Source organism: Centroberyx affinis, unplaced genomic scaffold (genome assembly GCF_046629955.1).
Source record: "Centroberyx affinis isolate AG114_WGS23_722 - 3 ecotype Tasmania unplaced genomic scaffold, CSIRO-AGI_Caff_v1 ptg001249l_1, whole genome shotgun sequence".
Lineage (NCBI taxonomy): Eukaryota > Metazoa > Chordata > Actinopteri > Beryciformes > Berycidae > Centroberyx > Centroberyx affinis.
Window position 1 is genome coordinate 73448 of NW_027279760.1, and position 21238 is coordinate 94685.

Below are 21238 nucleotides of genomic sequence, written 5' to 3' on the forward strand. Positions count from 1 at the left end.
ACAAAACAAACAAAGCTAATAAATTAGAACAGTTACAATGCCAGGAGGTTTGCAGCTCTGGTTTCTGTGGGATGCAGCAGCCACAAGCGTCTTCCACAAGCTCAAATGTGAATGGCGACATAGAAGGTTCAAAGATTGCATTACTATTTAAGACATTTTAATTTTGACTACTCATTTTGTTTTTTTTGCATTCCTGGGAATCAGAGCTGAGCCGCTGCCTTGACATGTCTGCAGTGTGCGTGTTTACTAGCTGTCGCGGGTGTGTGTGTGTGTACTCGGTATGCAAGTCTAGTTATGTCTGTATTTCCTGTGTGTGTGTGTCAAAGTGCCTAATGTGTGTGAGCTCGTGCTTAGGAGATGGTTAGTAGTGCATGAATTAGTGTTCAGATACTGTTAAAGGCTTTAAGATTGCTGGTTTTATCATGTGGATTTTGTTGATCGTGCCTCCTGGATTCTACATTCAGTGGGTGCAGATGAATGGTGGGGTGGAGGATTCAGATAAAATACATTCGGTCTGTAGTTGGTGTGTGTTATGGGTGAGTCTCAAACCTAGAGTGCTACATTCTCTCGATAGGAATCCAGAGCAAATAGGGGTGAAGTTGAGGCACTGACTACAATTATTCTTTTTACCCCCCCACCAGTCACAGTGGCTGGAGCGTCTCGAACTCATCCAGCCACGTTCACTATTTTATCAACCACGTAGAATTTCAGAGGAGAATTCGGACATCAAAATGGCGGCTGGTAAAAGTAGACAAACTCCCGAACCACAGCCGAAAGTGACCAGCGTTTGACAAAAAGCAACAGAACAAGAGCATGAGTCCGAATTTTATAACCGGGTTTCTACACATTTTCAATTAAAAAAACCCCATACTTTTTCCAGCCCTTGATTTGTTTTGAAGATTTTGTCTGGTGTTCAATATGATTTACGCAGATAGACATCTTGCCCCTGCTAACTAGGTCATATCACTGTATAGATGAAGATTATGTGAGATGATTGGCAGGGTTCCTACACGGTTTCCATTTTAAAATTCCATATTTTTCCCAGACCCTATGTTCTTGACTGGATTTGATTTTGGTGGGTATTTGATATAATGCATGCTGACAGTGGCTGGGTAATAAGAGCGTCCCTCTATCTGAACATTATTCTTCACATCAGCAAAAACTGTGGACTCAAAGTGGGTCTACAACAACATAAAAGCTATAATTATGTGTGTATCAGAGCTGAACCACAACATTTTCCATACTTTTCCAGACATTTTTTCAAATTCCCAAAGTATTCAAGACCTGGAAATGATCAAATTCATTTTTAACACTTTTCCAGACTTTCCAGACCTGCGTAGGAACCCTGTTATAAACTGGAGACACTTATCACAGCTGAAGCATTGAGCCAAGTGAGCAGCGAGTCTTGCTTTCATCTTAGAGAGAGTTCATCTTGCTTATTTATTCACATTAGACCAGTCGCACATTTGACTGTGAGGTCTAGCAGGGTGAACTGTACTGTACTGTACTGTACTGTACTGTACTGTACTGTGTGTTACAACGCACTGAACGGCTGTGAAAACACTGTAGACCAGATGGGATTTAGAGGCGTTTTGCCCCCTGTGGGTGAGAAGGTGGCTGGTAAGGGCTGATTTGTATTTATGATTTTTTATTTATATTTTGAGGAGAGTTTCTTCTTTGCCATTCAGGCTTTCCAACTGGTTAACACACTCCAGGGTTAGATGACCTCAGGATGCCTCAGGGTTCCAACACAGTTTAACAATTTCCAGGCGTTTAAAATAATGGAGGAAAATCAAGGTCTTAAAAAAATATTAAAACCGTTACCAAGTCTTCCAAAGAATGGAAAAACATAACCTCTTTCTGTTTGAATGGGAGAGAACATTTGCTTATCAGCAAACGTACATAGACCTTTTCAAAACTATAAGGGTCCAGGTGTAAATTCAGCACACATATGACCACGCAGTGCTTGTTTTGATAAAATCTCATCTTTTCGAGTTCATTTCATGCCCTGAGAACGGGCAAATCTGTTGAAAACGGTGAGATTTTATTCAAATAAGAGCTGTTCTCTCCTATACCAGAGAGAGAGAGAACAGCATGGATCGTGGCTTGGAAAAAGACCAAAATTGACCACAACACTGCAAACTGCTTGAACCTGAGTGTCTGTGTATATCATTTATGTTATGAGCTAATAGTCAGGGGTGTAAAACAACTGAACAATGTCTTAAAATCGAGATTTGGGGAAATTTAAACTTTCCTTTCTTCACATTCTCACTGACAGCACTGTAAAAAGTAGAGGACAGGCTTTAAGATTGACTAACAAAAGAAATGGACCTTAGTCTCGGAGACAAACTCCACTCCGGCATGAACGAACATAATGGAAACAAAATGTACTGTGGAGTCAAACGCTGGACATACTACAGCACGTTTTGTCAGGAAGGTTTGTGGCCTAAATGGAAATCAAAATAATTGTCTAGTTTGAGCTAGATACAGTATACAGTGATTTAAAATAAATCTCTGAAGGGCACAGTGTAAAAAAAAAAAAACGATAAAGGTAGCCAATGTAAACTCGACGCCGATGCCGGCCTGTGCAGGGTGACGTCAATATTCAAATCCAAAATTCAAAATGGAGGCAAGCCCGACGAGGGCCGAGCACACGTGACCTCAGTAACCCCAGGAGCAGAGGCCAAGGCTGGGATAAAGGGAGGAGCCTCTTCCCCTACAACCCCAACTCCATCACAAAGAAACACCTCAATGTTTTCAGTTCAATATCACAAGTTACATTTCATAACCGATGCCTTTTCTCCCCCCACCCCGCCCCCCCAGAAAAAAAATCACCATTGATGTCATCGTCTCCACATTATATTATCGTGTAAGAGCCAGGATTAGCCATTCATAGACAAATTGTTATTCAAAAATGTATCGCTAATAAATAATAGATTTATACATATAAAAACAGCCCCCTCTGGAGGTTTACTTTTTACAGTAATCATATCCAGTTCTCCCTCACACATACATGCACACACTCATTTCACACACAAACACACTCATTTCACTCAAAACCAATCATTGATTTTTGTTCTCAGCAGTGTTTCACCATAAAAAGACCCAGGGAAATCCCTAGACACATTCACTCTCTCTCCAACACACACACACACACACATATATATATAACTGCTTAGCTTAGCCAAACGGGCCACAGACCTCTCAGCTTGCCGTGGCTGCACTACGCTGACGAGCGAAAAACCAGGCAGCAAGGAATATTAAAAAATAAGGAGACAGTTTTATCTTCCTCTCCGGGCGGGTGGGGTCATCATGAAGCCCCACCCACATCAGCAGCATAGAGGGCAGAGCCACAACATTTAGAAAAACAAACAAACAAACAGAAAAACAAAAAAAAAACGAAGCACAAACTGGTTGACGGGTGGATGTCCCGACCCGTCCCGCTCTCCTGTACAAACCTCATGATCTTCACACAAATGTCAAAAGGTCAAAGGTTACGCAGCAGGTTGCTCCATCAATCCTCCTCTTTGTCTGTCATTTCATCCAGGCTTCCACTTTTTTTTTTTTTTTTACTTAACAGAAACAAAATCTCATTGCTATAGAAAAAGAGCCTCGTACGCATATGGAAAAAAGGCCTAATGATCGTCTCGTTTGTATGTAAAAAAAAAAAAAAAAAAATTACAACAAAAAAAGAGCGTCCGGCGGTGGGAAAGTGGAAGGGATGGAGACGAAAAGAGGGATGCCGAGTGCATGGTTTCCCCCCCCCCCGCCCCCGCTTCTTCTTTTTCGGTCAGCGCTCATACTGCCCCCCCTCCTCCTCCCCCCCCTCCTCCTCAGTCCAGCTTCTCCAGCACCGACGGCACGTAGACCAGGCTGAGCTCGCTGCCGAAGTCGCAGACGATGGCGGCGTTGTCGAGCACCAGGAGCTGCCGGACGCCCTGCCCGTCGCTGCTCTGGCCCAGGTAGACCGTCTGCAGCAGGTCGCCGAAGTTCAGGTCCCAGAAGGAGACGCAGCCCTGGCCCCCCGTCACCAGCAGGGACTCGGAGATCACGCCCAGGCTCGCCCCGCAGCCCACCTCCTGCAGGAGAGGAGGGAGGGAGGGAGGGAGAGAGGAGGGGTTAGTTTTACTCACCAAAGAGAGAGAGAGAGAGAAGAGAAGGGGAAAGACATAGAAAGAGGGAGAATGATGCAATGTCCAGAGTAAAGCCTTAGTTGAAAAGGAGTAAAATAGTTGGAGGGTGCTCATTGGACCGGGCTCGGATTACAAAATCATCAATAAAAGGGAAAACCAAGGCACTCTGTCTATCCAACAATTACAAATCCTTTTATTAGGCTGGCATACCAACTAGGAAATTTGATCTAAGTAATATAGATCTAGAGCAGTGGTTCTCAGCCTTTTTCATATCAAGGACCCCTAATTTAGTCTACATTAGGGCCATGGACCCCATTTGATGAGATTTTCTCTCTTGGACCCAAATCTGAGAATATGATTTTGTCCAGAATTTCATGACTATCTGAACTGTAGGTAGAGAGATAAACAGTGAAACTATGATCAAAACAGTCTTTCTTCTACATTCTTGTTCTTATAGATGAAATAATGAAGTTTAACAATTCATCACTTTGATGGGGACCCCCTGGAATGCCCTCAAGGACCCCTGGTGGTCCCCGGACCCCACGTTGAGAACCACTGATCTAGAGAACTGCCTTGGTCACACACTGATCAAGGCACTCGGCTGAAACGCGCAAGTGTGGCTAATATGTTTTCTTATTTCCTTGTTGGTATGCCACACTAATAAAAGGCCTTTTTAATGTTTTGGACCGAGGAGGAGTGCCTTGGTTTTTCCTTCTTCGGAACAAAAAAAAAAAGAGGGGTTGGCTTTATTTACAAAGGGAAAACAATGTTCCTACTGTGACTTTTCCATGACTTCCACTAACTAAATCAGAGTGCTTCCATGACCTAAAAATGTCATTCCTTCCTGTTTTTTTTAATGTTGTTTTTCTAAAAGTGTCTGGAGGTCTAACAGTCTGGTTTCCACTACAGTTGGGCTCACTGTGGAGAACAACAGCTGAGACCCAAAATCTAATGCAATGAATGTAAGAAACAAGTTGTAAAATACATTCTGCTGCAGTGTATTCCTGGAAAGTGACCATTTGTAGGGAGCATTTATCAAATTCCCTGACTTTCCCTGTCTGGAAACTACTCAAAACTTCTCAAAACTATGATATTCCAGGAATTCCATGACTAGCGGAGGAGAAAGAGACGGGATGGGTTTATTCATTGAAGGAGCAATGATGAGAAGGAGAGAGAGAAAGAGGAGTTGGCTTGAAAGAATGAATCTAAAAGAGCTATTTCAGATATTTTCCACACACACACACACACACACTATACTGTACCTGCTGTATGGAGTAGAGCTTGATGCCCGTGCTGCGGTCCCAGATGCAGATGAGGTCATCCAGTCCTGAGCTGATGACACAGGAAGTGGTGCAGACTAGCGAGGTGACGTCGCCGCGGTGACCGTAGACGTGGCTGACCCGACTCCCTGTCAGGACGTCCCACAGGCAGATGGCTCCGTCCTGCCCGCCGCTGGCCAGAACCATGGTCTGCAGAGGAACCCAAACGCAGGGTCACACACACACACACACACACACACACACACATAAAAATGTAGATTTTCTCAAACACTGATACAGATATTTTTGGATTGAAGCTGCCCATAGACAATATCGTTTTATCATCTGGATATTCAATGTCTAAACAATTTCATGCAGAATTATTACAAGTATTCAGGTTTTCTCAGAGAATTTTATTCTTGCTCCCGAAACAGCATTTAGACCATGGGACACTAAACTCTATTTAAACCCAACATAATAATAATAATATCATCATCTTCATTACTTATGCACAATCTCCATATCAAAATGACTCAGGTCCAACCAGTGTAGTACTGATGGTTAAATATGTAATCAAACAAACTGCATCATATCCATCATTTTGGAGGCGGATGACGCTGACTGGACCAGAGCTGATTTTTAACTTTTTCTAAATCAAACAGACCGAAATAATCAATACGCCATGAGAGTCCATGCTTTAAAGTGACCCAAAGAAAACCTCTAAGCTGTTCTACAATCACTATAAAACACAGTGTCTGGTGGCTTATTGCTTTTATCAAGGACTGAACTTTGACAATTTTACTCTGAGTCCTATTTCTATTCCCCAAGACAGGTATTTTGGAATAACCAAGAATTAGAAGGTATTTTGGTATATAATGGTATTAGAGGAAGGTATAGATTTGTATTTTGGTACAGAATGGTATCAGAAAAAGGGTGTGGACTTATACTTCGGTATAGACTGGTTTTAGAGGGTCCAACAGGCTGCAGTCCACACTGACCTGGTCTATGTAGATGGCTGTTATCCCTCCAGAGTGTCCCTGCAGGGTGAAGAGGCAGCACGAGTCCTCCAGACGGTACACCTGACATATAAAACACACACAGGTTAGGGTTCATCAAGATTAGACAGAACAAAAAACAGGTAATAGGATTTTTTTGGTCAATATCATCCAGCCTTTGTTGTAAGTGCTTCAAAGATAACTTGTGACGACTTGTGAATGTATGTGTTCTTTGTTGTTTATCTCCTTAGCTCTTAATTTATTTCTTGTCCTAGCACTTCACTTACATCGGGATACTGTGTTGTGGCTTGACCTTTGACCTCCATACTATTGGTTGCTTGTAGGGCTGGGCGATAATTCAATATTATTGTTTATTGTCTTTCAGTGGAATCATATTGTGATGATATGATATATGTTTTGATATTGTGACAATTCTGCCGTCTAAAACAAGCAATTTAAAAAAAAAAAAAAAAAGGTATGAAACATTTGAGCTGCATGTTGTGTATGAAAGGTGCTATACAAATAAAGGTTATCATTATTATTATTATCATGATATACAGTACTGTGCAAAAGTCTTAGGCACCCTAGATTTTTTATATAAATGTCTTAGAAGTCTTAGATGTTTATTTGTTTCCTGCATTAGTGTGTCAGTAGACTGCTGTTTACTGTAATTTTTTTATATTCAGAAACGTTTCATTTCATTAGTTTTGACAGCAACTTCGCTTTATGGATTTCTTTGACATATGCCTAAGACTTTTGCACAGTACTATGTGTATATCGATATTGAAAAAGATCCTTATGATTACTGTGATATTGATCGCCCAGCCCTAGGTGCTTGTCATGTTGGTGATGTTAGGAACTGAAGCTTGTTCTACATTTGCACTCACTGTAAGTCAGTCTGGATGAGAGTGTTTTGTCTAAATGTCTGAACAGTAACAGGTGAAGCGTAGTGTTCAGTGGTTACCCTGACAGTGTGGTCCTGGCTGCCGGTCACCACCCGGCCGGCCGCCGCTCGCAGCACCGTGATTGGCTTCTGGTGAGCGCACTGCACCGAGCGGGTCAGCTGACAGCTGATCACATCCTCACTGCTGTAACAGGGAGAGGGGGGCATGCTGCCACGACCGGGGGCTCCTGGAGGGAGGAGGAGGGGGAGGAGGAGGAGAAGGAGGAGGGGGGGAGGAGAGGAAGAGGAGGAGAGAGAAGAGGAAGGAGGAGGAGTAGAGGAAGGAGGAGGATGAGGAATAGTAGTAGAGGACGGAGGAGAAACAGTAGGAGGAGGAGTAGAGGAAGAAGAAGGATGGGGAGAAGAGGAGGAGGAAGAAGAGGAAGGAAGAGGAGTAGAGGAAGGAGGAGGATGAGGAGCAGTAGTAGAGGAAGGAGGAGGAGAAACAGTAGAAGGAGTAGAGGAAGAAGAAGGAGGAGGGGGAGGAGAGGAAGAGGAGGAGGAAGAAGAGGAAGGAGGAGTAGAGGAAGGAGGAGGATGAGGAGTAGTAGTAGAGGAAGAAGGAGGAGGAGGAGAAACAGTAGAAGGAGGAGTAGAGGAAGAAGAAGGAGGAGTAGTATTAGAAGGAAAAGGGGTTAGAGTAGAAGGAGTAGAAGAAAAAGGACAAGGAGGAGGAGAAGAGGAAGATGAAGAAGAATCTTTATTTCTACAGCACTTACGCAAAGCCAGTTCACAAAGTGCTTTCCAGGAAGGCATAAAACACAAAATACTCTGACAGTATAAAAAATCAGGACTGCCTGCTCTGTCCATGAAGCAGACTGACCAGGAGAATCCAGGTGAACGCTGTGATCCCTCACTGACTTTACCAGTTAAATCTACTTCAGTTATGATTAGAAGGGTTCAGTTGTGATTAAAGGGGCCAGTCTAGAGCCTGTGGGCGGAGCCTCACCTCTGTACTGCAGCAGGCCCAGAGGCTTGTTGATCTCAACGGTGAAGAAATCCAGAGACCCGTTCAGCCGGGCCGCTACGATTCTGGAGAGGAGGAGGAGAGACACAGGTTTTCAGGATCAAATACAGTCATGCAAGTCTTATTTTACTATTACACATACAAGGTACTATTCTACTTCTTCATTAAAAGTATGTGGCGTTTCCTCTATAGTCACTGAATGGTAGCGTGCAACCACAGACAGAAAAGTACCACCGCTTCTTAAGAGGATGGTTAAGAGAAAATGGTAATCTAGCTCATTTTCCCCTAAAAAAGAAGTAAACAAGTATGGGCCTAGTGTTTACAAACAGTGCTTTATCATAATAAATCACCCAAATGAGAAGAGGTTTAGTTCTGCAATCTGCACTGGAATCAAAACTGAGACTAAAACAGGACTGGATGTGGCACCAAAACCGAAAATCACTCCCATCCAGTGCTAAATAATGTCTATGGAGGCAACACTGGTTAGCCTGTGTGTATGTTTGTGTGTGTGTTACCTATTGTTGAGGAAGGCTAGAGCTGTGATCCCCGAGACACCGTCTTCATTACTGCAGCGTAACGAGCCCTCCACTGCGTCCCACAGCTACAAAGACAAAAAAAAAAGGACCATCAGCACTGTATACTTAACATTTACATTCATTTTACCTTGTTAAGCACATTTGCAAACGGCATGTGACATTTCATTTCATTTAGAATGCCTACTGTAGTCAAGATGCAAAAGCACAACAAAACTTTTCCGAAATCTTTTCTGAAATTATCGATGCCAATAACTGTTGTCACAATGTGTAACAAAACAATCTGGATTATCATGTTAGCTATAATAGTGCAACTGCCCTCTTCTGTCTATGGTGTCACTTCATTATCTGTGCTTGCCATTCCATGTGCATTAGACTGACCAGACTGATGAATGGATGTTGCCTTGAGACTGTGTTAGTTTATACTCTGCATATGGCATTTTGGATGATGTGCATCAGGTTTTGTGTGCTGATCTTGGTATTGTGAATTTCCTTTGGGACAATAAATGGTAAATAAAGTAGAGGCCCGAGTATTGCCAAATGTTCTCATCAGAAAATATTATCACGTGTCAAGCGGTGCACAGATTCAAAAAGAGGAGAATATCATCATGACCTGATGAAGCCTTCGAGCGAACCTTGTCATTTTTAGTTTGCCAACCACATTTTAGTTTTTTTTTTTTAGTTTTGTGTAAAAATAAAGAGACAAGGCATGTGAATGTACATGTCATTTTTTGCAAATTCGAATAAATGGTATCACTTCACATCAGCTGCTTATTTTACCTCCAGTTTCCCACTGCTCCTCCCAGCAGCGATCAGATTCCCCCTTAGCTCCATGGCCCAGACGGCGCTGTCCCAGTCCGCCGTCGGCTGCGTCCCGGCCGCGAAGGCCCTGTCCTGGGCCGTGGGGGCCGGAGTGTCCCCTAGGCTCCGCCTCCTCTGCAGGTGAGCCGCAGAGGGCGGCGAGGAGGAGCAGGCGGAGGAGGGGGAGGGGTAGGCGGAGGGCGACGGGGGCTCGTGCTCCATGTAGGCGCGCTCCACCAGGCCCCCGAAGTCGAAGCCTGTCCTGGGCGGGGGGGAGAGGTGGGAGGGCGGCTGGCAGGTGAAGTTGGTGTCTATGAGGGGGGTGAGGTCCGGCTGGTCGGTGAACAGCGTCACCCTGCTGGGCGCCGTGCGGCGTCTCAGCGGGTAGCCCTCGTCCTCCGACAGGCCGTCGCCGAAGGAGGGACCTTCTGAGCCCAAACACTCTGGCTCTGTGGCTCCGCCCACGCTGTCCCAGCCGTCTCTCTGCTCCCAGCAGCCACTGCTGCTGCTCCGTCTCAACCTGAGAGAGAGAACTAAAGGTCAGTTTTCTGCAATGCACTACCAAATAATAACAAACAAGTGTGGAAAATGTATGTATACTCACTTATTATTGGCAAAATATCAGCATTTGATTCGTAAATTATTATTATTTGATAATAATATGATTATTATATGACCAGACAATTATGATTAATTATCATGCTCATCCAAGAAACGAGCTATAATCTAAAAGTTGCACATGAATTGAAATGTTATGTTTTATGGAAAACTGGTGTTACAATTATTTTGGCAAGTGAGTGCAGTTTGCAGCAACATAAATGCATAATGGATTGAGTGTGAATCCCGGTATAATCTGTGTGTGAGCGTCTCACCCGTGGTGGGGGATGACAGTCAGACAGTCTCCAGTCTGGGCGTCCCAAACCCGGATCTGTCCCGCCAGGCAGCAGCTGGCCAGCAGCATCCCGTCACTGGCCAAACACTCGATGTCCTGCAGGGAGAAAGAGAAGGAGAGAATAAACCAGCTTCATCCCTTAAACAAAAACTTTACTCCACCCTCACACCCTTCCCTCTCAAACAACAACAATCTGATCTGACAATGATCCTGTGTTGTAAAAAACAAACAAACAAAAAATCCTCAAAATCCTTTTTTTTTTTTTACCTAGCACTTGTTCACCTACATGGTCATTATACAGTAGGTTCACAGAGATATGTATCTATTGCCAGCACACTGTGACTTTAATTCATTTACAGTAGGTGTCACTTTATCCCAAATGGATTATCCCTCATTTTTTTATCCCTCATGTCACAGGCTTGATTCCTGCCACAGCCAATCTGTCCATTCCTGACAAAGTTTTTTGAAGTGAGACAGTGAACCAACACCTGTTGTTCCCTGCTGAACCTGCAATCTGACTCCTCCGGTGAAATAAATACATGCAAGTGAGCCTCAGAATAATGAGGGAAGAAACAGCTTCCTAACTGTGTGTAACATGGCAACTCAACTCCTTAGCATTGGTTCATTTAAGCGCAGCCAGGTGTCTTATTTTTTTCCCCAGTGGCGTACATTTCAAAATATGTTAGTGGAGACAGTTGAATGGAGAATAGTTTTTTTTTTCCATGTGTGTTTACATGTATCCCCAAGTCAAAAGTCAAAGCTCTCCATCTTCAGGTACTTAGTAGGAAACTAAAAAGACTAAACAGTTAAAAAACAACCAACCAACACATGCTGACCAGATCTGATCTTCATCAAAATATTTTTCACCAGCTAGTATCTCCACTTAATGCTGTTTACTAATAAACTCCACCAATAAGCTCCTGTGTGCAAACATTTTGACCAAATCCAAGCAGCACATTTTCTTGTTTTCCCGGTGTGTATGTTGTGTGTATGTGTGTTTCTGTATGTGTGTTTCTGTATGTGTGTCCCGTCTCACCATGCTGTGGCCCCTCAGCAGCAGCGGTGAGATCTCGCTGACGGGCGGTGAGTAGCCGTAGTCGTCACAGGGCAGGTCGCCGCGGCGCCGGCGCCCGTGGGCCACGCCGTTCTGACCGTAGTTCCGCGGGCAAAGAACCCGGTAGAGACAGAAGAGCAGCAGAACCAGCAGGACGCCCGCCGCCAGGCCCAGAGCTGCCACCCTGCAGGGGGAGGGAGGAGGGGTGGGGTGGAGTGTGTGAATGAGGAATCAAAGAAAAAAAAGGTCTATGCTTTTATTTTTCCAACTGAGCAAGCTGGTTCCTTTCCAGCAACGTCTTTCTTTACATTCATACTGTTCCACACATTCACACTCGTCTCCACTGCAGCAGCACTCTTCTCCTTTTGTTTTACTGCCCATTATTAATGATGATGCTGTTTGTTGTTTAATGTTGTCTGTCTGTTATGTCCCTTAATGTTGAATGTTTGTATGTCTGAGTTTTTATTTTATCCCCTCCCCTTTCGCCCCCAAGAGGCAAACCCCTTTCCAGGCTGTCAGTCTAAATAAGAATCTGTTCTTAAGGATAAATACAACAAAAAGCAGCTGAGGGTTCAGTGCCTTGCTAAAGGGCATCTTGTTAATAAGTACTGTAACTTTGATTAAACATCATAAACATTAACAAAAAAAAGCATTAGCATCAGCTTAAGGCCACTCAGCAAAATTCATAGAGCCTACAAGTTCAGTTAATTTCGCTAAAAGTGATTTTAATAAAGAACAGAGTACGTTTGAGAATAAAACAGAAAAGTTATCACTACACACCCAGTAAATTAAATAGATAAAGATCCAAAGACACCAGTTTCTAGCCAGCCAGTCTAAATTATAAACAATTTATCAAGGCAAAAACATGGGCTGATACACAGAGACCGTCCTGTAACTGGAGAGCCACAGGTCTGATCTCCACAACTGCCAACTGCCCATCAAAGTTTCCATCAAACAGTGAACCCTACCTGTTGCTCGCAGCTAGCCCTGCAAGCTGCCTCCTCTGGTGAAATGCAAACCTGTATGTATGTATGTATGTATGTGTGCCTCAGAAGTACATGCACAGAAAGAAATTCCTAAATATCGACACATTGCAACCAAGAGCTCTGAATTCCCATAAAAATATACCTCCGTTCTGCAGCTGTTCCCCTGCAGATACACGCCACCAAATCCAGTCCCTCCATGTGTCAGACCGTCCACATGGCAAAAAGCATGACATAACATCTCTGCCTGCTCTACTACCTGCTGTGAACGCCCCACACACACACACACGCACACACACACACGCACACACTGTCCTCTAGTGGCAACAACAGGAACAGCAGCCTCTTGTCTTCAGTCACCTGTGGTGTGGAATGTGGCGTTACGGTGACGGTGAGACCTGCCACAGCAGTGCGACCCACTCTGCCTGAAATACCAGTCCTTCAGAGGTCTGTCTGCTGCTCCGAGACTACAACTCACTCATTCCCACAGAGATACAAGTACAGTATGTGCCGACTGCAGCAGCATGGGGGAGGTTTAGGTTTTGTGATATAACATGAGCCGCAAGACAGAGAGTTTCTTCCAAAACGTCTTGCAGCACAACGGGTTTACAGGGTTTTGAGGTGCGATCACAGCTACAGTTCTTTGGTCTGAACCACTGTGGAAAAGTTTACTTAGTTTGTTTTTTGCATTAGGCTTGTAGGTTCACACTGTCCGATTACAGTCGAACCAGGACTTGTAAACAAAAGTCACATAGACCCACAAGCAGCTTGTTTACTGGTTTTGGTCACCTGTCATCCTGCCAGGTTAGAGATTTTGGCAACAGAGGGAGTCAAAACAAAGCCGATTCCAATCCCTGATGGACTTGTCTGTCTCTTCTTCTCTGGTGTTCATACCAGTTAAGAACACAGGAAGAAACAGCTGAATATGAGCATCAGTCCAGACTTCATTTTGTTCTGTTAGGCTTTCCAAGCAGGAGGAACTGCTGGCTATCACATATGTCCACATCTGTCTCCTTATACCCATAACACCTTGCATTTTTGGGTTGTTTCCTGTAGTTGGTTGCATTATGTTCTCACTCCTAACAAACCACACCACAGTTCTCTTGTTAAGAGGACTGAGACTCACATTTCCAGGCGTCTCCTTATGCTGTTATTTGGTGCCACCTTAGTTCGGCATTGTTCTCACCTGCAGAAACAATCTGAACTAAGGGAGTAAACAAAACACTCCAGAGTTTGAATACACTGCTTGGTGTGAACACGCACTCAGTATGGGCGGCTCCAGAGGGAATCGAACCCCCTGTTGACACCATGCTCTACCCATGGAGCCGCACATGGCGGTGCAGCACGAAGCACACAGAGGGAAACAGAGACCTGATTCAAAGCCTTTCAGTGGGAATATCACATTCTGAATATTTGTTAACGTTCCCAGTGCTAAAGGACATGGGAAGAATGTGAGGAGTGTCATGTCCAGAAGTTGTGGATTGTGATTTGCAACAATGTGGAGGGCTGGATCGCTGATACAAGGCGCTGAGGAATGCAGGAGGAAGATGACCTTGGCCCTCTTGGGAGTTCTCAGAGTGTGTGAGAGAGAAGAGCGAGAGTGTGTGTGTGTGTGTGTGTGTGTGTGTGGGAGTGTGTGTTCAGATGGAAAAATATATCCACAAGCTGGATTTGAGCTCTCAATGTATTATTACTATTACTTATTACTGTTACTTTTATTTTATCAACATTACTACTTTTTATTACTACTGAAACATTATTGCTGCTATTACTACTGTTATTACTATTAATAGAATATAGTCAATTTTTCTGTAGCAGATTTTTTATAATGATTTTAATTTTATTTAGTTTTATTTGGGTTTATTTTCTATTCCTTATTTTGCAGTTGTTCTATTATTTACCTAATTGTTCTTGTTCCTTTAGTTTTGTTTTTAACCTTATATTTTAACCATATATTCTTTTACTCTATGCTTTTATTTGTTGTGAAGCACATTGTAACAATTGTTTTGACAGGTACTATATAAATAGAATTAATAATGATAATAAAAACTTTATCATTATCAACAGTATCATTATCATTCTCATTATCGCTATTATCATTACTATTATTAGCAGCTTGAATCCATGGTGTGAATGTATTTCTCCATTTGTGCTTCAGGTTTATTTTTAAGCAGCACCTGTCCTGAACCGGTTGGATGTGGCCACTTCCACCAGTGTGTGTGTGTGTGTGTGTGTGTGTGTGTGTGTGTGTTCACCTTTACCACACTGACCCTCTCTGACTCAGTGTTTCTACACAGCACAACGCAGCAGTCACTTCCCTGCTGTGAAGGTCCTGACCCTGACCAGACTCCAGCTGACAGCCTCCTATCTACCAGCCAGAGATAAAACACTGTCAACCTGACAACACACCGCCTTACACAACAGTGAAGGATCTGCTCTGATGTTGACATGGAGCTCCGTGTCATAAGTTGATTTGTCTGTATTGTTGGCTTAATTACAGCATTTTTACATGATTTTATGACGCTTTAAATTCAGTGTGAGGATATTCCTCCGTTTTGCTGTGAGTGTTGACTTTATCCTGCACCTGAGCCTGATCTACTTCACATGTTTTTTATGACCCATGTCATGTTATGTGACTGTCATATAAAACGTGATAAGAGTGTATGTGAAAAGTTCTCCATAACAACAAAGATGAACCCTTGATTTCCAGGCCAATATACTGTATATATGTATATGTTTATGCAACACCCTACAGCAACAACAGCCTACTAGCATTGTCTAATAAATAATTGGTCAGTACTAATGTGGCAGCTATGGACACTGCTGACATGGATTAATTTGGCATGCATGGACAATTAGCAGTCATCCATGTTATATAATTCATTTGTAATTGGGCATTTTATTTGTTTGCACGTTCGTTTATCTTGGGGTGGGGAGGTGGGAGTGGGTGTCTATGTGTTCTGTTTTTGGGTATTTTTTACATCTTTTTTATTGTATTTCTGCATGCTTATATAACGGAACAAGCTCAAAATAAAAAAAATCTGATCTGTACTGGTCAGTAAATTGGTCAGTACTGCTTATGCTTCTGGGAAATTGGTGCTGTGGTAAGTTTATCTGTCCTACCGCTAAATTTGGCACGAGTCTGGCCATCATTTGGAGGTCTTACTCGGTCTTACTTGATTATAAAACCTTTGTTGGCTGGTAAAATAGTGAAAGTGGTTGATGAATCTCGGACATTTTGGCCATAAGACACTTTGGCCTGTGACCAATATGTTTCCTTCCCCCCCAAATAGAGGAAACTGTGGTTTTTGAGTGCTTTGCTCTCTTCCCACAATCCAATCTGTGACAGGAAACACCAATGAAGAAGACAGTTCCACAGAGTTCAGACCACACAGGAGAAACCGCCTCTCTGACCTGGTCCGGTCAGGGAGCAGAGATAACAAGCAGCCTTTTCTTTGTCCTCTCTCTCTTTTTTGTTGTCTCAGATAAGATAAACATCGGCCCACTGACAGAGCACACTTCACCCAACCATGACTCTGAGATAGGGCTTAACCTCAGATTCTTCTAGAAGGGAGGGAGAAGCAGTTAGGGCTCCTATACATTGTCTATTTCCAAACTTTTTAACCCATACAGAATCAAAAGCACTTTCAGGGTTCCAACACCTTTTTGTAAATTAAATTCCATGACTTTTCGATTGCTCATGTCTGACTTGCAGCACAATTTCAATGACCAAAACTTGTTCCATTTTCAACTATAAGATTTTTTGATTAAACAGACAATTTGAATGTTGCAGGTATCACCTCACTTGAGTGATTGACAATAAAAAAAAGCGATTGAACACATTTCTCTGACTAATTTCCAAACATATACTTGGATATGTATAATTTTCCCCAACTTTTTCCAAGCCTGGAAACACAAAATGTTCAACTTCCACAACCAGATTTTTGATGACTGCTAACTGTGCTTTCCTGTGTGAAGAATGCCAGCTCCTTCATTCATTCAAGGATTTGGTTACAAGGACACCGAATTGAGTCATGAGTTTATGTGTGTGGGTACACCTGTCTGTGTGCCTTTGTGTGTGTGTGTGTGTGTGTGTGTGTGTGTGTGTCAATGGTTAGGGCAAATTCCACACACACCTTAGCGCATGCTATGTGGAAGCCTTGGCTTTGAGGCTTAAATCTCTGCCAGGCATCAATGTCAGAAATCTACATGACCTCAGCCTTGGACTCTACTTGACTTTACTACTCTAACTCTACTGCAGTCCTGCTGGAGGAGGGACTTCTCTGGGAGTTTCAACATCCACTCTGCAATCAGTTCAGTGACACCCTGGTGCAAAGAATAAAGGCCAAGGACTCTGAAGTGCTGTGACCCAGCATGCACTGCTGCGGCTCTGCGTTAGCGCTGCATGACTAATGCAACGATTAATACAATTTCCTATTCCAGTGGTTCTCAACCTTTCAGTGGCCCTTTAAATCGAAGCAATGCATACCTGCGACCCCCATCACAGGCTGCATATGCCGAGTGGTGAACAGTTCAAGCAGAGAATGATTTTCCATTTTCAGGTTGTTTCATTTGATTTAGTATCAGAGGAGGCCGAGAGGCTGAAAACTATTTCACAAAAAAAAAGTGTTGAAAAGAACAGTACAGTATAATGTACAGTAGAAATATGTTTTTTTATATCCCATAAATTATCTCGCAACCCCCAAAATTTATGTCGCCACCCCCTGGGGGGTCCAGACCCCCAGGTTGAGAACCACTATCTATTCTATCCTAATACTTCTATCCTATTTCCAAATCACATTTTTTTGGGGAAGGGTGTTGACGACAGCTTCCTCAACAAGGCCTTCTTGTGCTGTACAGATTCCTAGAATCTAGTAATCGACTAATCAATTAATCGACTAATAGACTAATCGTTTCAGCACTATTTGTCATATTATCATCTAGTCCTAGTTTGCATTTCGCAAAGACTTGATCTACTTTTTTAGAGGCTTTAAAATCAAGTGGGAAGGAGTGTGTGTGTGTGTGTGTGTGTGCGTGTCAGTACTGACTTGTAGAGGGTGAAGTCTGTCTGCAGGTCAGTGGAGACCTTGGGGATGGGGGGCGGAGGGTGTCTGGTGTCCTGAGGGTGCCGCGTCTCGAGGGCCTCCTGGGGGCTGAGGTGCAGCGTGACGGGGATGACTGGCAGGATGCTGATGTACCTGGAACAGGAAGGATGTTACAGAACAGCAGCTGACCTTCCCCACACACACACACACACACACACACACACACACACACACACACACACACATGCAAAACCCAAACTGGCCAAAGCTCCTTTTAATGTGCTGATGTACAATTAATGGAACAACTAGACTCTAAACTGACCTGACTCAACCATTGTGGAAAATAAACACCAGCCACATGCTAGTAACTACAGACATTAGACAGACTGGTATCGTTTAACATGAACTGAAGTTTATAACACATTCGTAACACCTGAGCAAGGGCTTCATGACAGCTGAATGGCACATTCATGAATACTAATGCAGTCGTCATGATAGCTTTATCACAACTTGGAGAAATATATGAAAACTGAATGAAAGTTGACAGATTGAATCAGTATTAATTAGGTTATAAAACATATCATGCTATGTCTTACCAACAAAGTTAAGTTGAGAAACCATACTAAAGGCAATGGAATATATGACAAATAATGTGGTAAAGCCTGTTGATCAAGGCGAGAGACAAAGAGCACAGATAAAAACAAAAAAGCACCAGGGTGGGAAATCCCCACCAGCCACCGGCCAAATGCTGGTAATTTTATCTGTGGCCGGAAAATGTGTCAGCTCTATCAGCCACTTTGATATCAAACCAAACGTCGGCCAGATGTCTAGTTTTATTGTAAAAATCGATTTGCAGATTATAACAGTTAAAGTACAGTACTGTGCAAAAGTCTTAGGCACATGTAAAAAAAAAATAAAGCGAAGATGCTTTTAAAAATAATGAAATGAAAAGTTTCTAAATACAAAAAAAATTACTATAAAGAGTAGTCTACTGACACACTAATGCAGAAAACAAATAAATAAACTTCTAAGACAAACATTTATATAAAAAATCTAGGGTGCCTAAGACTTTTGCACAGGACAGTAGAGAGCCAGTTTAGGGATGTATCAGCCACTCCTTTCTTTCTGCCTATAGACAAACAGCCACAGGCTGATGAAGTGAGACAGAAATTCTGGTTTGTTGAGGAGACAGAGGAGTTTGTGTAACACGTTGTAAAACAGCTGTCACAGCATTAAAGGATAAGGCCGGTGTTTTTTAATGCATTGCTTACCGTCAACAAATCCTATGAAAATAACAAAATCAACAATGTGTTTGCTGTACTCCCGTTACTTTCTGGCTTCCCACGTACCGTTTTTAGCCATCAACCCGGAAGTCATTGGCTCCAATTGTAAGCTAAAAACCTTGAAATACAGCTCACAAAGACTTAGTTTCCATTTTAAAAATTGCTAACTGTTACCAGTTAAAAGTCAGGCAAGTGATACTTTTGCAAGGCTGTTTGCAGCTGCAGTAAGGCCAACAATCACTCCTGCTTAACAGCTGCAAAAACAAACAAAAAAAAAACATTGTACAAATTGTACATCGAATTGTTGAGACAACTTGTGTGAGCTGGGATCCTACAGAGCGGAGACTCAAAATCCCTGTCTGTGTTGATTATGTGGAGTGTGTGGGTTAATTTCCCAGTCACTGAACAAAAGCTGGTAAATGTTTAGGTTTTGCTGATACATTTGTCTGTGCCTACCAGCCAACCAGAACATGAAGATTATATTCCATCTCAAAAATCTAGTTGTCTGGAGAAACACTGACTACATTTACATGCAGGGAGTAATGCGGATATTGGCCATATTCCAGTTAAGGCCTTATTCAGGTTAAGCTGTTTACATGAACCTTTGATAACCTGTGATTCAGTCTGCCTGTCGCCATAAATAAACCAAGTAATTCCTTTCCACCGGAGGCGTCCCGTCCACAGACAGAACGCTCCTCCCAATTTGACTGAGGTTACTTCTAATACAGGACAAAGAAATGATGATCCCATTAGTAATAATAATCACTGTTCACCAGCCATGTTTTTTGTTGACATTAAAATGTTCCCATAATGCTGGGCGAGTCTGAGCCAATTAGTTGGTTTCTAAAGTTAAGAGTTTCTTAAGTTCTAAAGTTTCTAAATATCAAAAAATGTAGTAAAGAGCAGTCTACTGACACACTAATGTAGAAAAAAATGAATAAACATCTAAGACACAATTTATATAAAAACTCTTGGGTGCCTAAGACTTTTGCACAGTACTGTATCTATATATGTATGTATGTGTATATAATTGAAAGGAGTCCCATGCCACAGTAACCTGTTTAATATTGGAGTAATTAGATAATTGGAGTATGAGCTGACTTTCTATTCTAACCCAGTTATGATGTTTACAGGCGTCGACCTAAAACCAGGTTAACAGAATTCTCCCTTCATGTCAACACAGCCGGTGAAAGCGGCTAATGAATTTTCACTGTGGCTAGTTCCCTCCCTGCAGCACCCACCTCTTGGCTAAAGTGATGTTGTAGTAGCTGAAGAGCGAGGGCCAGTGCCTGAAGGACAGCCTCCTCCAGCCCTCCTCGTCCTCCGCCCCCCAGCTGATCTGGGGCACAGAGGGCGGGGCCTGGGGGTGAGGCAGGGCCCCGTGGTGGCCCTGCGATTGGTTCTCGGGTAGCGGGGTGGGCTCGGGGGCGGGCAGGACGCTGAGGGTGCTGGTGGGGTCTCCTCCGTGGAAGACGGGGGCCACTCCCAGGTGAGGGGGCAGGCCGCCGCCGCCCGGATCTCCCAGGGGGCTTTGCTCCGACACCTGAGCGGCCAGGTAGGTGCGCACGCCGGCTGGGTCGGTGTAGACCAGGATGCCGATCCAGATCACTGTGCCGATCTGGGAATAAAACAAAGGAGTGTGAACATTCACTCACACAACTGTGGATAGAGGCCAGTAAACTAAGACATAAAGTCCAGGATTCCCACCTGAGTTGCTTTGACTTTGCTTTGAAGGTGCTGATGTTCAGCAAGGCCTGAAAAAACCCATCTACACATATTTCTTCCATTTATCTTCCATTTATTTAAACATATTTCATATTTCATGTTCCATATTTCTTTCTGGGGGTGGGAGACACTCAGTAAACCCTGTGGGCATCTTTGGATCCTCCAGTACATTTTCTTATCTCATTGACTTACTATTTGATTATCATGGGCCACATATGATATGATACACATATGGGCCACAAATGATAATAAACTAAACTATCTACTACCAACTGCACACTGTGCCTGGCAGTTTCACTTAGAGGTCACCACAGGAACTCACTAACAAAGCTACCAGCCTCTGTTATCGCTGTTTGCTTTGCAAAGTTGTAAAAGTCAGAATGACTGACAACATACCCAGCTAGCATTTTATTTTAACCTTTATTTACCAAGAGCAGATTTTCAGATTAGAGCATGTATGCTGTATTTTGGAAACAATCCGCTTAGACCATTTTCATACAGCAATTTCATACACCAATAGACCATTTTCATACAGTTAACACACATTCACACCTGTGAGTTGCCCAGTTCAGCCACAGTCTTCTACTAGTGGCAGCTGAGCAGCTCCACTGGAGCAATTTAAGGT

General features: G+C 43.2%; 1 protein-coding gene across 1 annotated transcript in view; it reads right to left on the reverse strand.

Annotated features, from left to right (window-relative positions):
- Positions 1-3827: 3827 nt before the first annotated feature.
- The window catches only part of scap (SREBF chaperone), a 45550-nt gene continuing 28139 nt past the window's right edge, over positions 3828-21238 (reverse strand). The window contains exons 13-23 of the mRNA XM_071524928.1: positions 20130-20506; positions 17609-17758; positions 11560-11761; positions 10504-10619; positions 9611-10151; positions 8813-8898; positions 8280-8362; positions 7352-7518; positions 6391-6471; positions 5396-5602; positions 3828-4079 (exon numbers count right to left, since the gene is read on the reverse strand). Coding sequence (XP_071381029.1) covers positions 3834-4079; positions 5396-5602; positions 6391-6471; positions 7352-7518; positions 8280-8362; positions 8813-8898; positions 9611-10151; positions 10504-10619; positions 11560-11761; positions 17609-17758; positions 20130-20506 — 2256 coding nt within the window. The 3' untranslated portion in view covers positions 3828-3833. The remainder of the gene's footprint in view (positions 4080-5395; positions 5603-6390; positions 6472-7351; positions 7519-8279; positions 8363-8812; positions 8899-9610; positions 10152-10503; positions 10620-11559; positions 11762-17608; positions 17759-20129; positions 20507-21238) is intronic.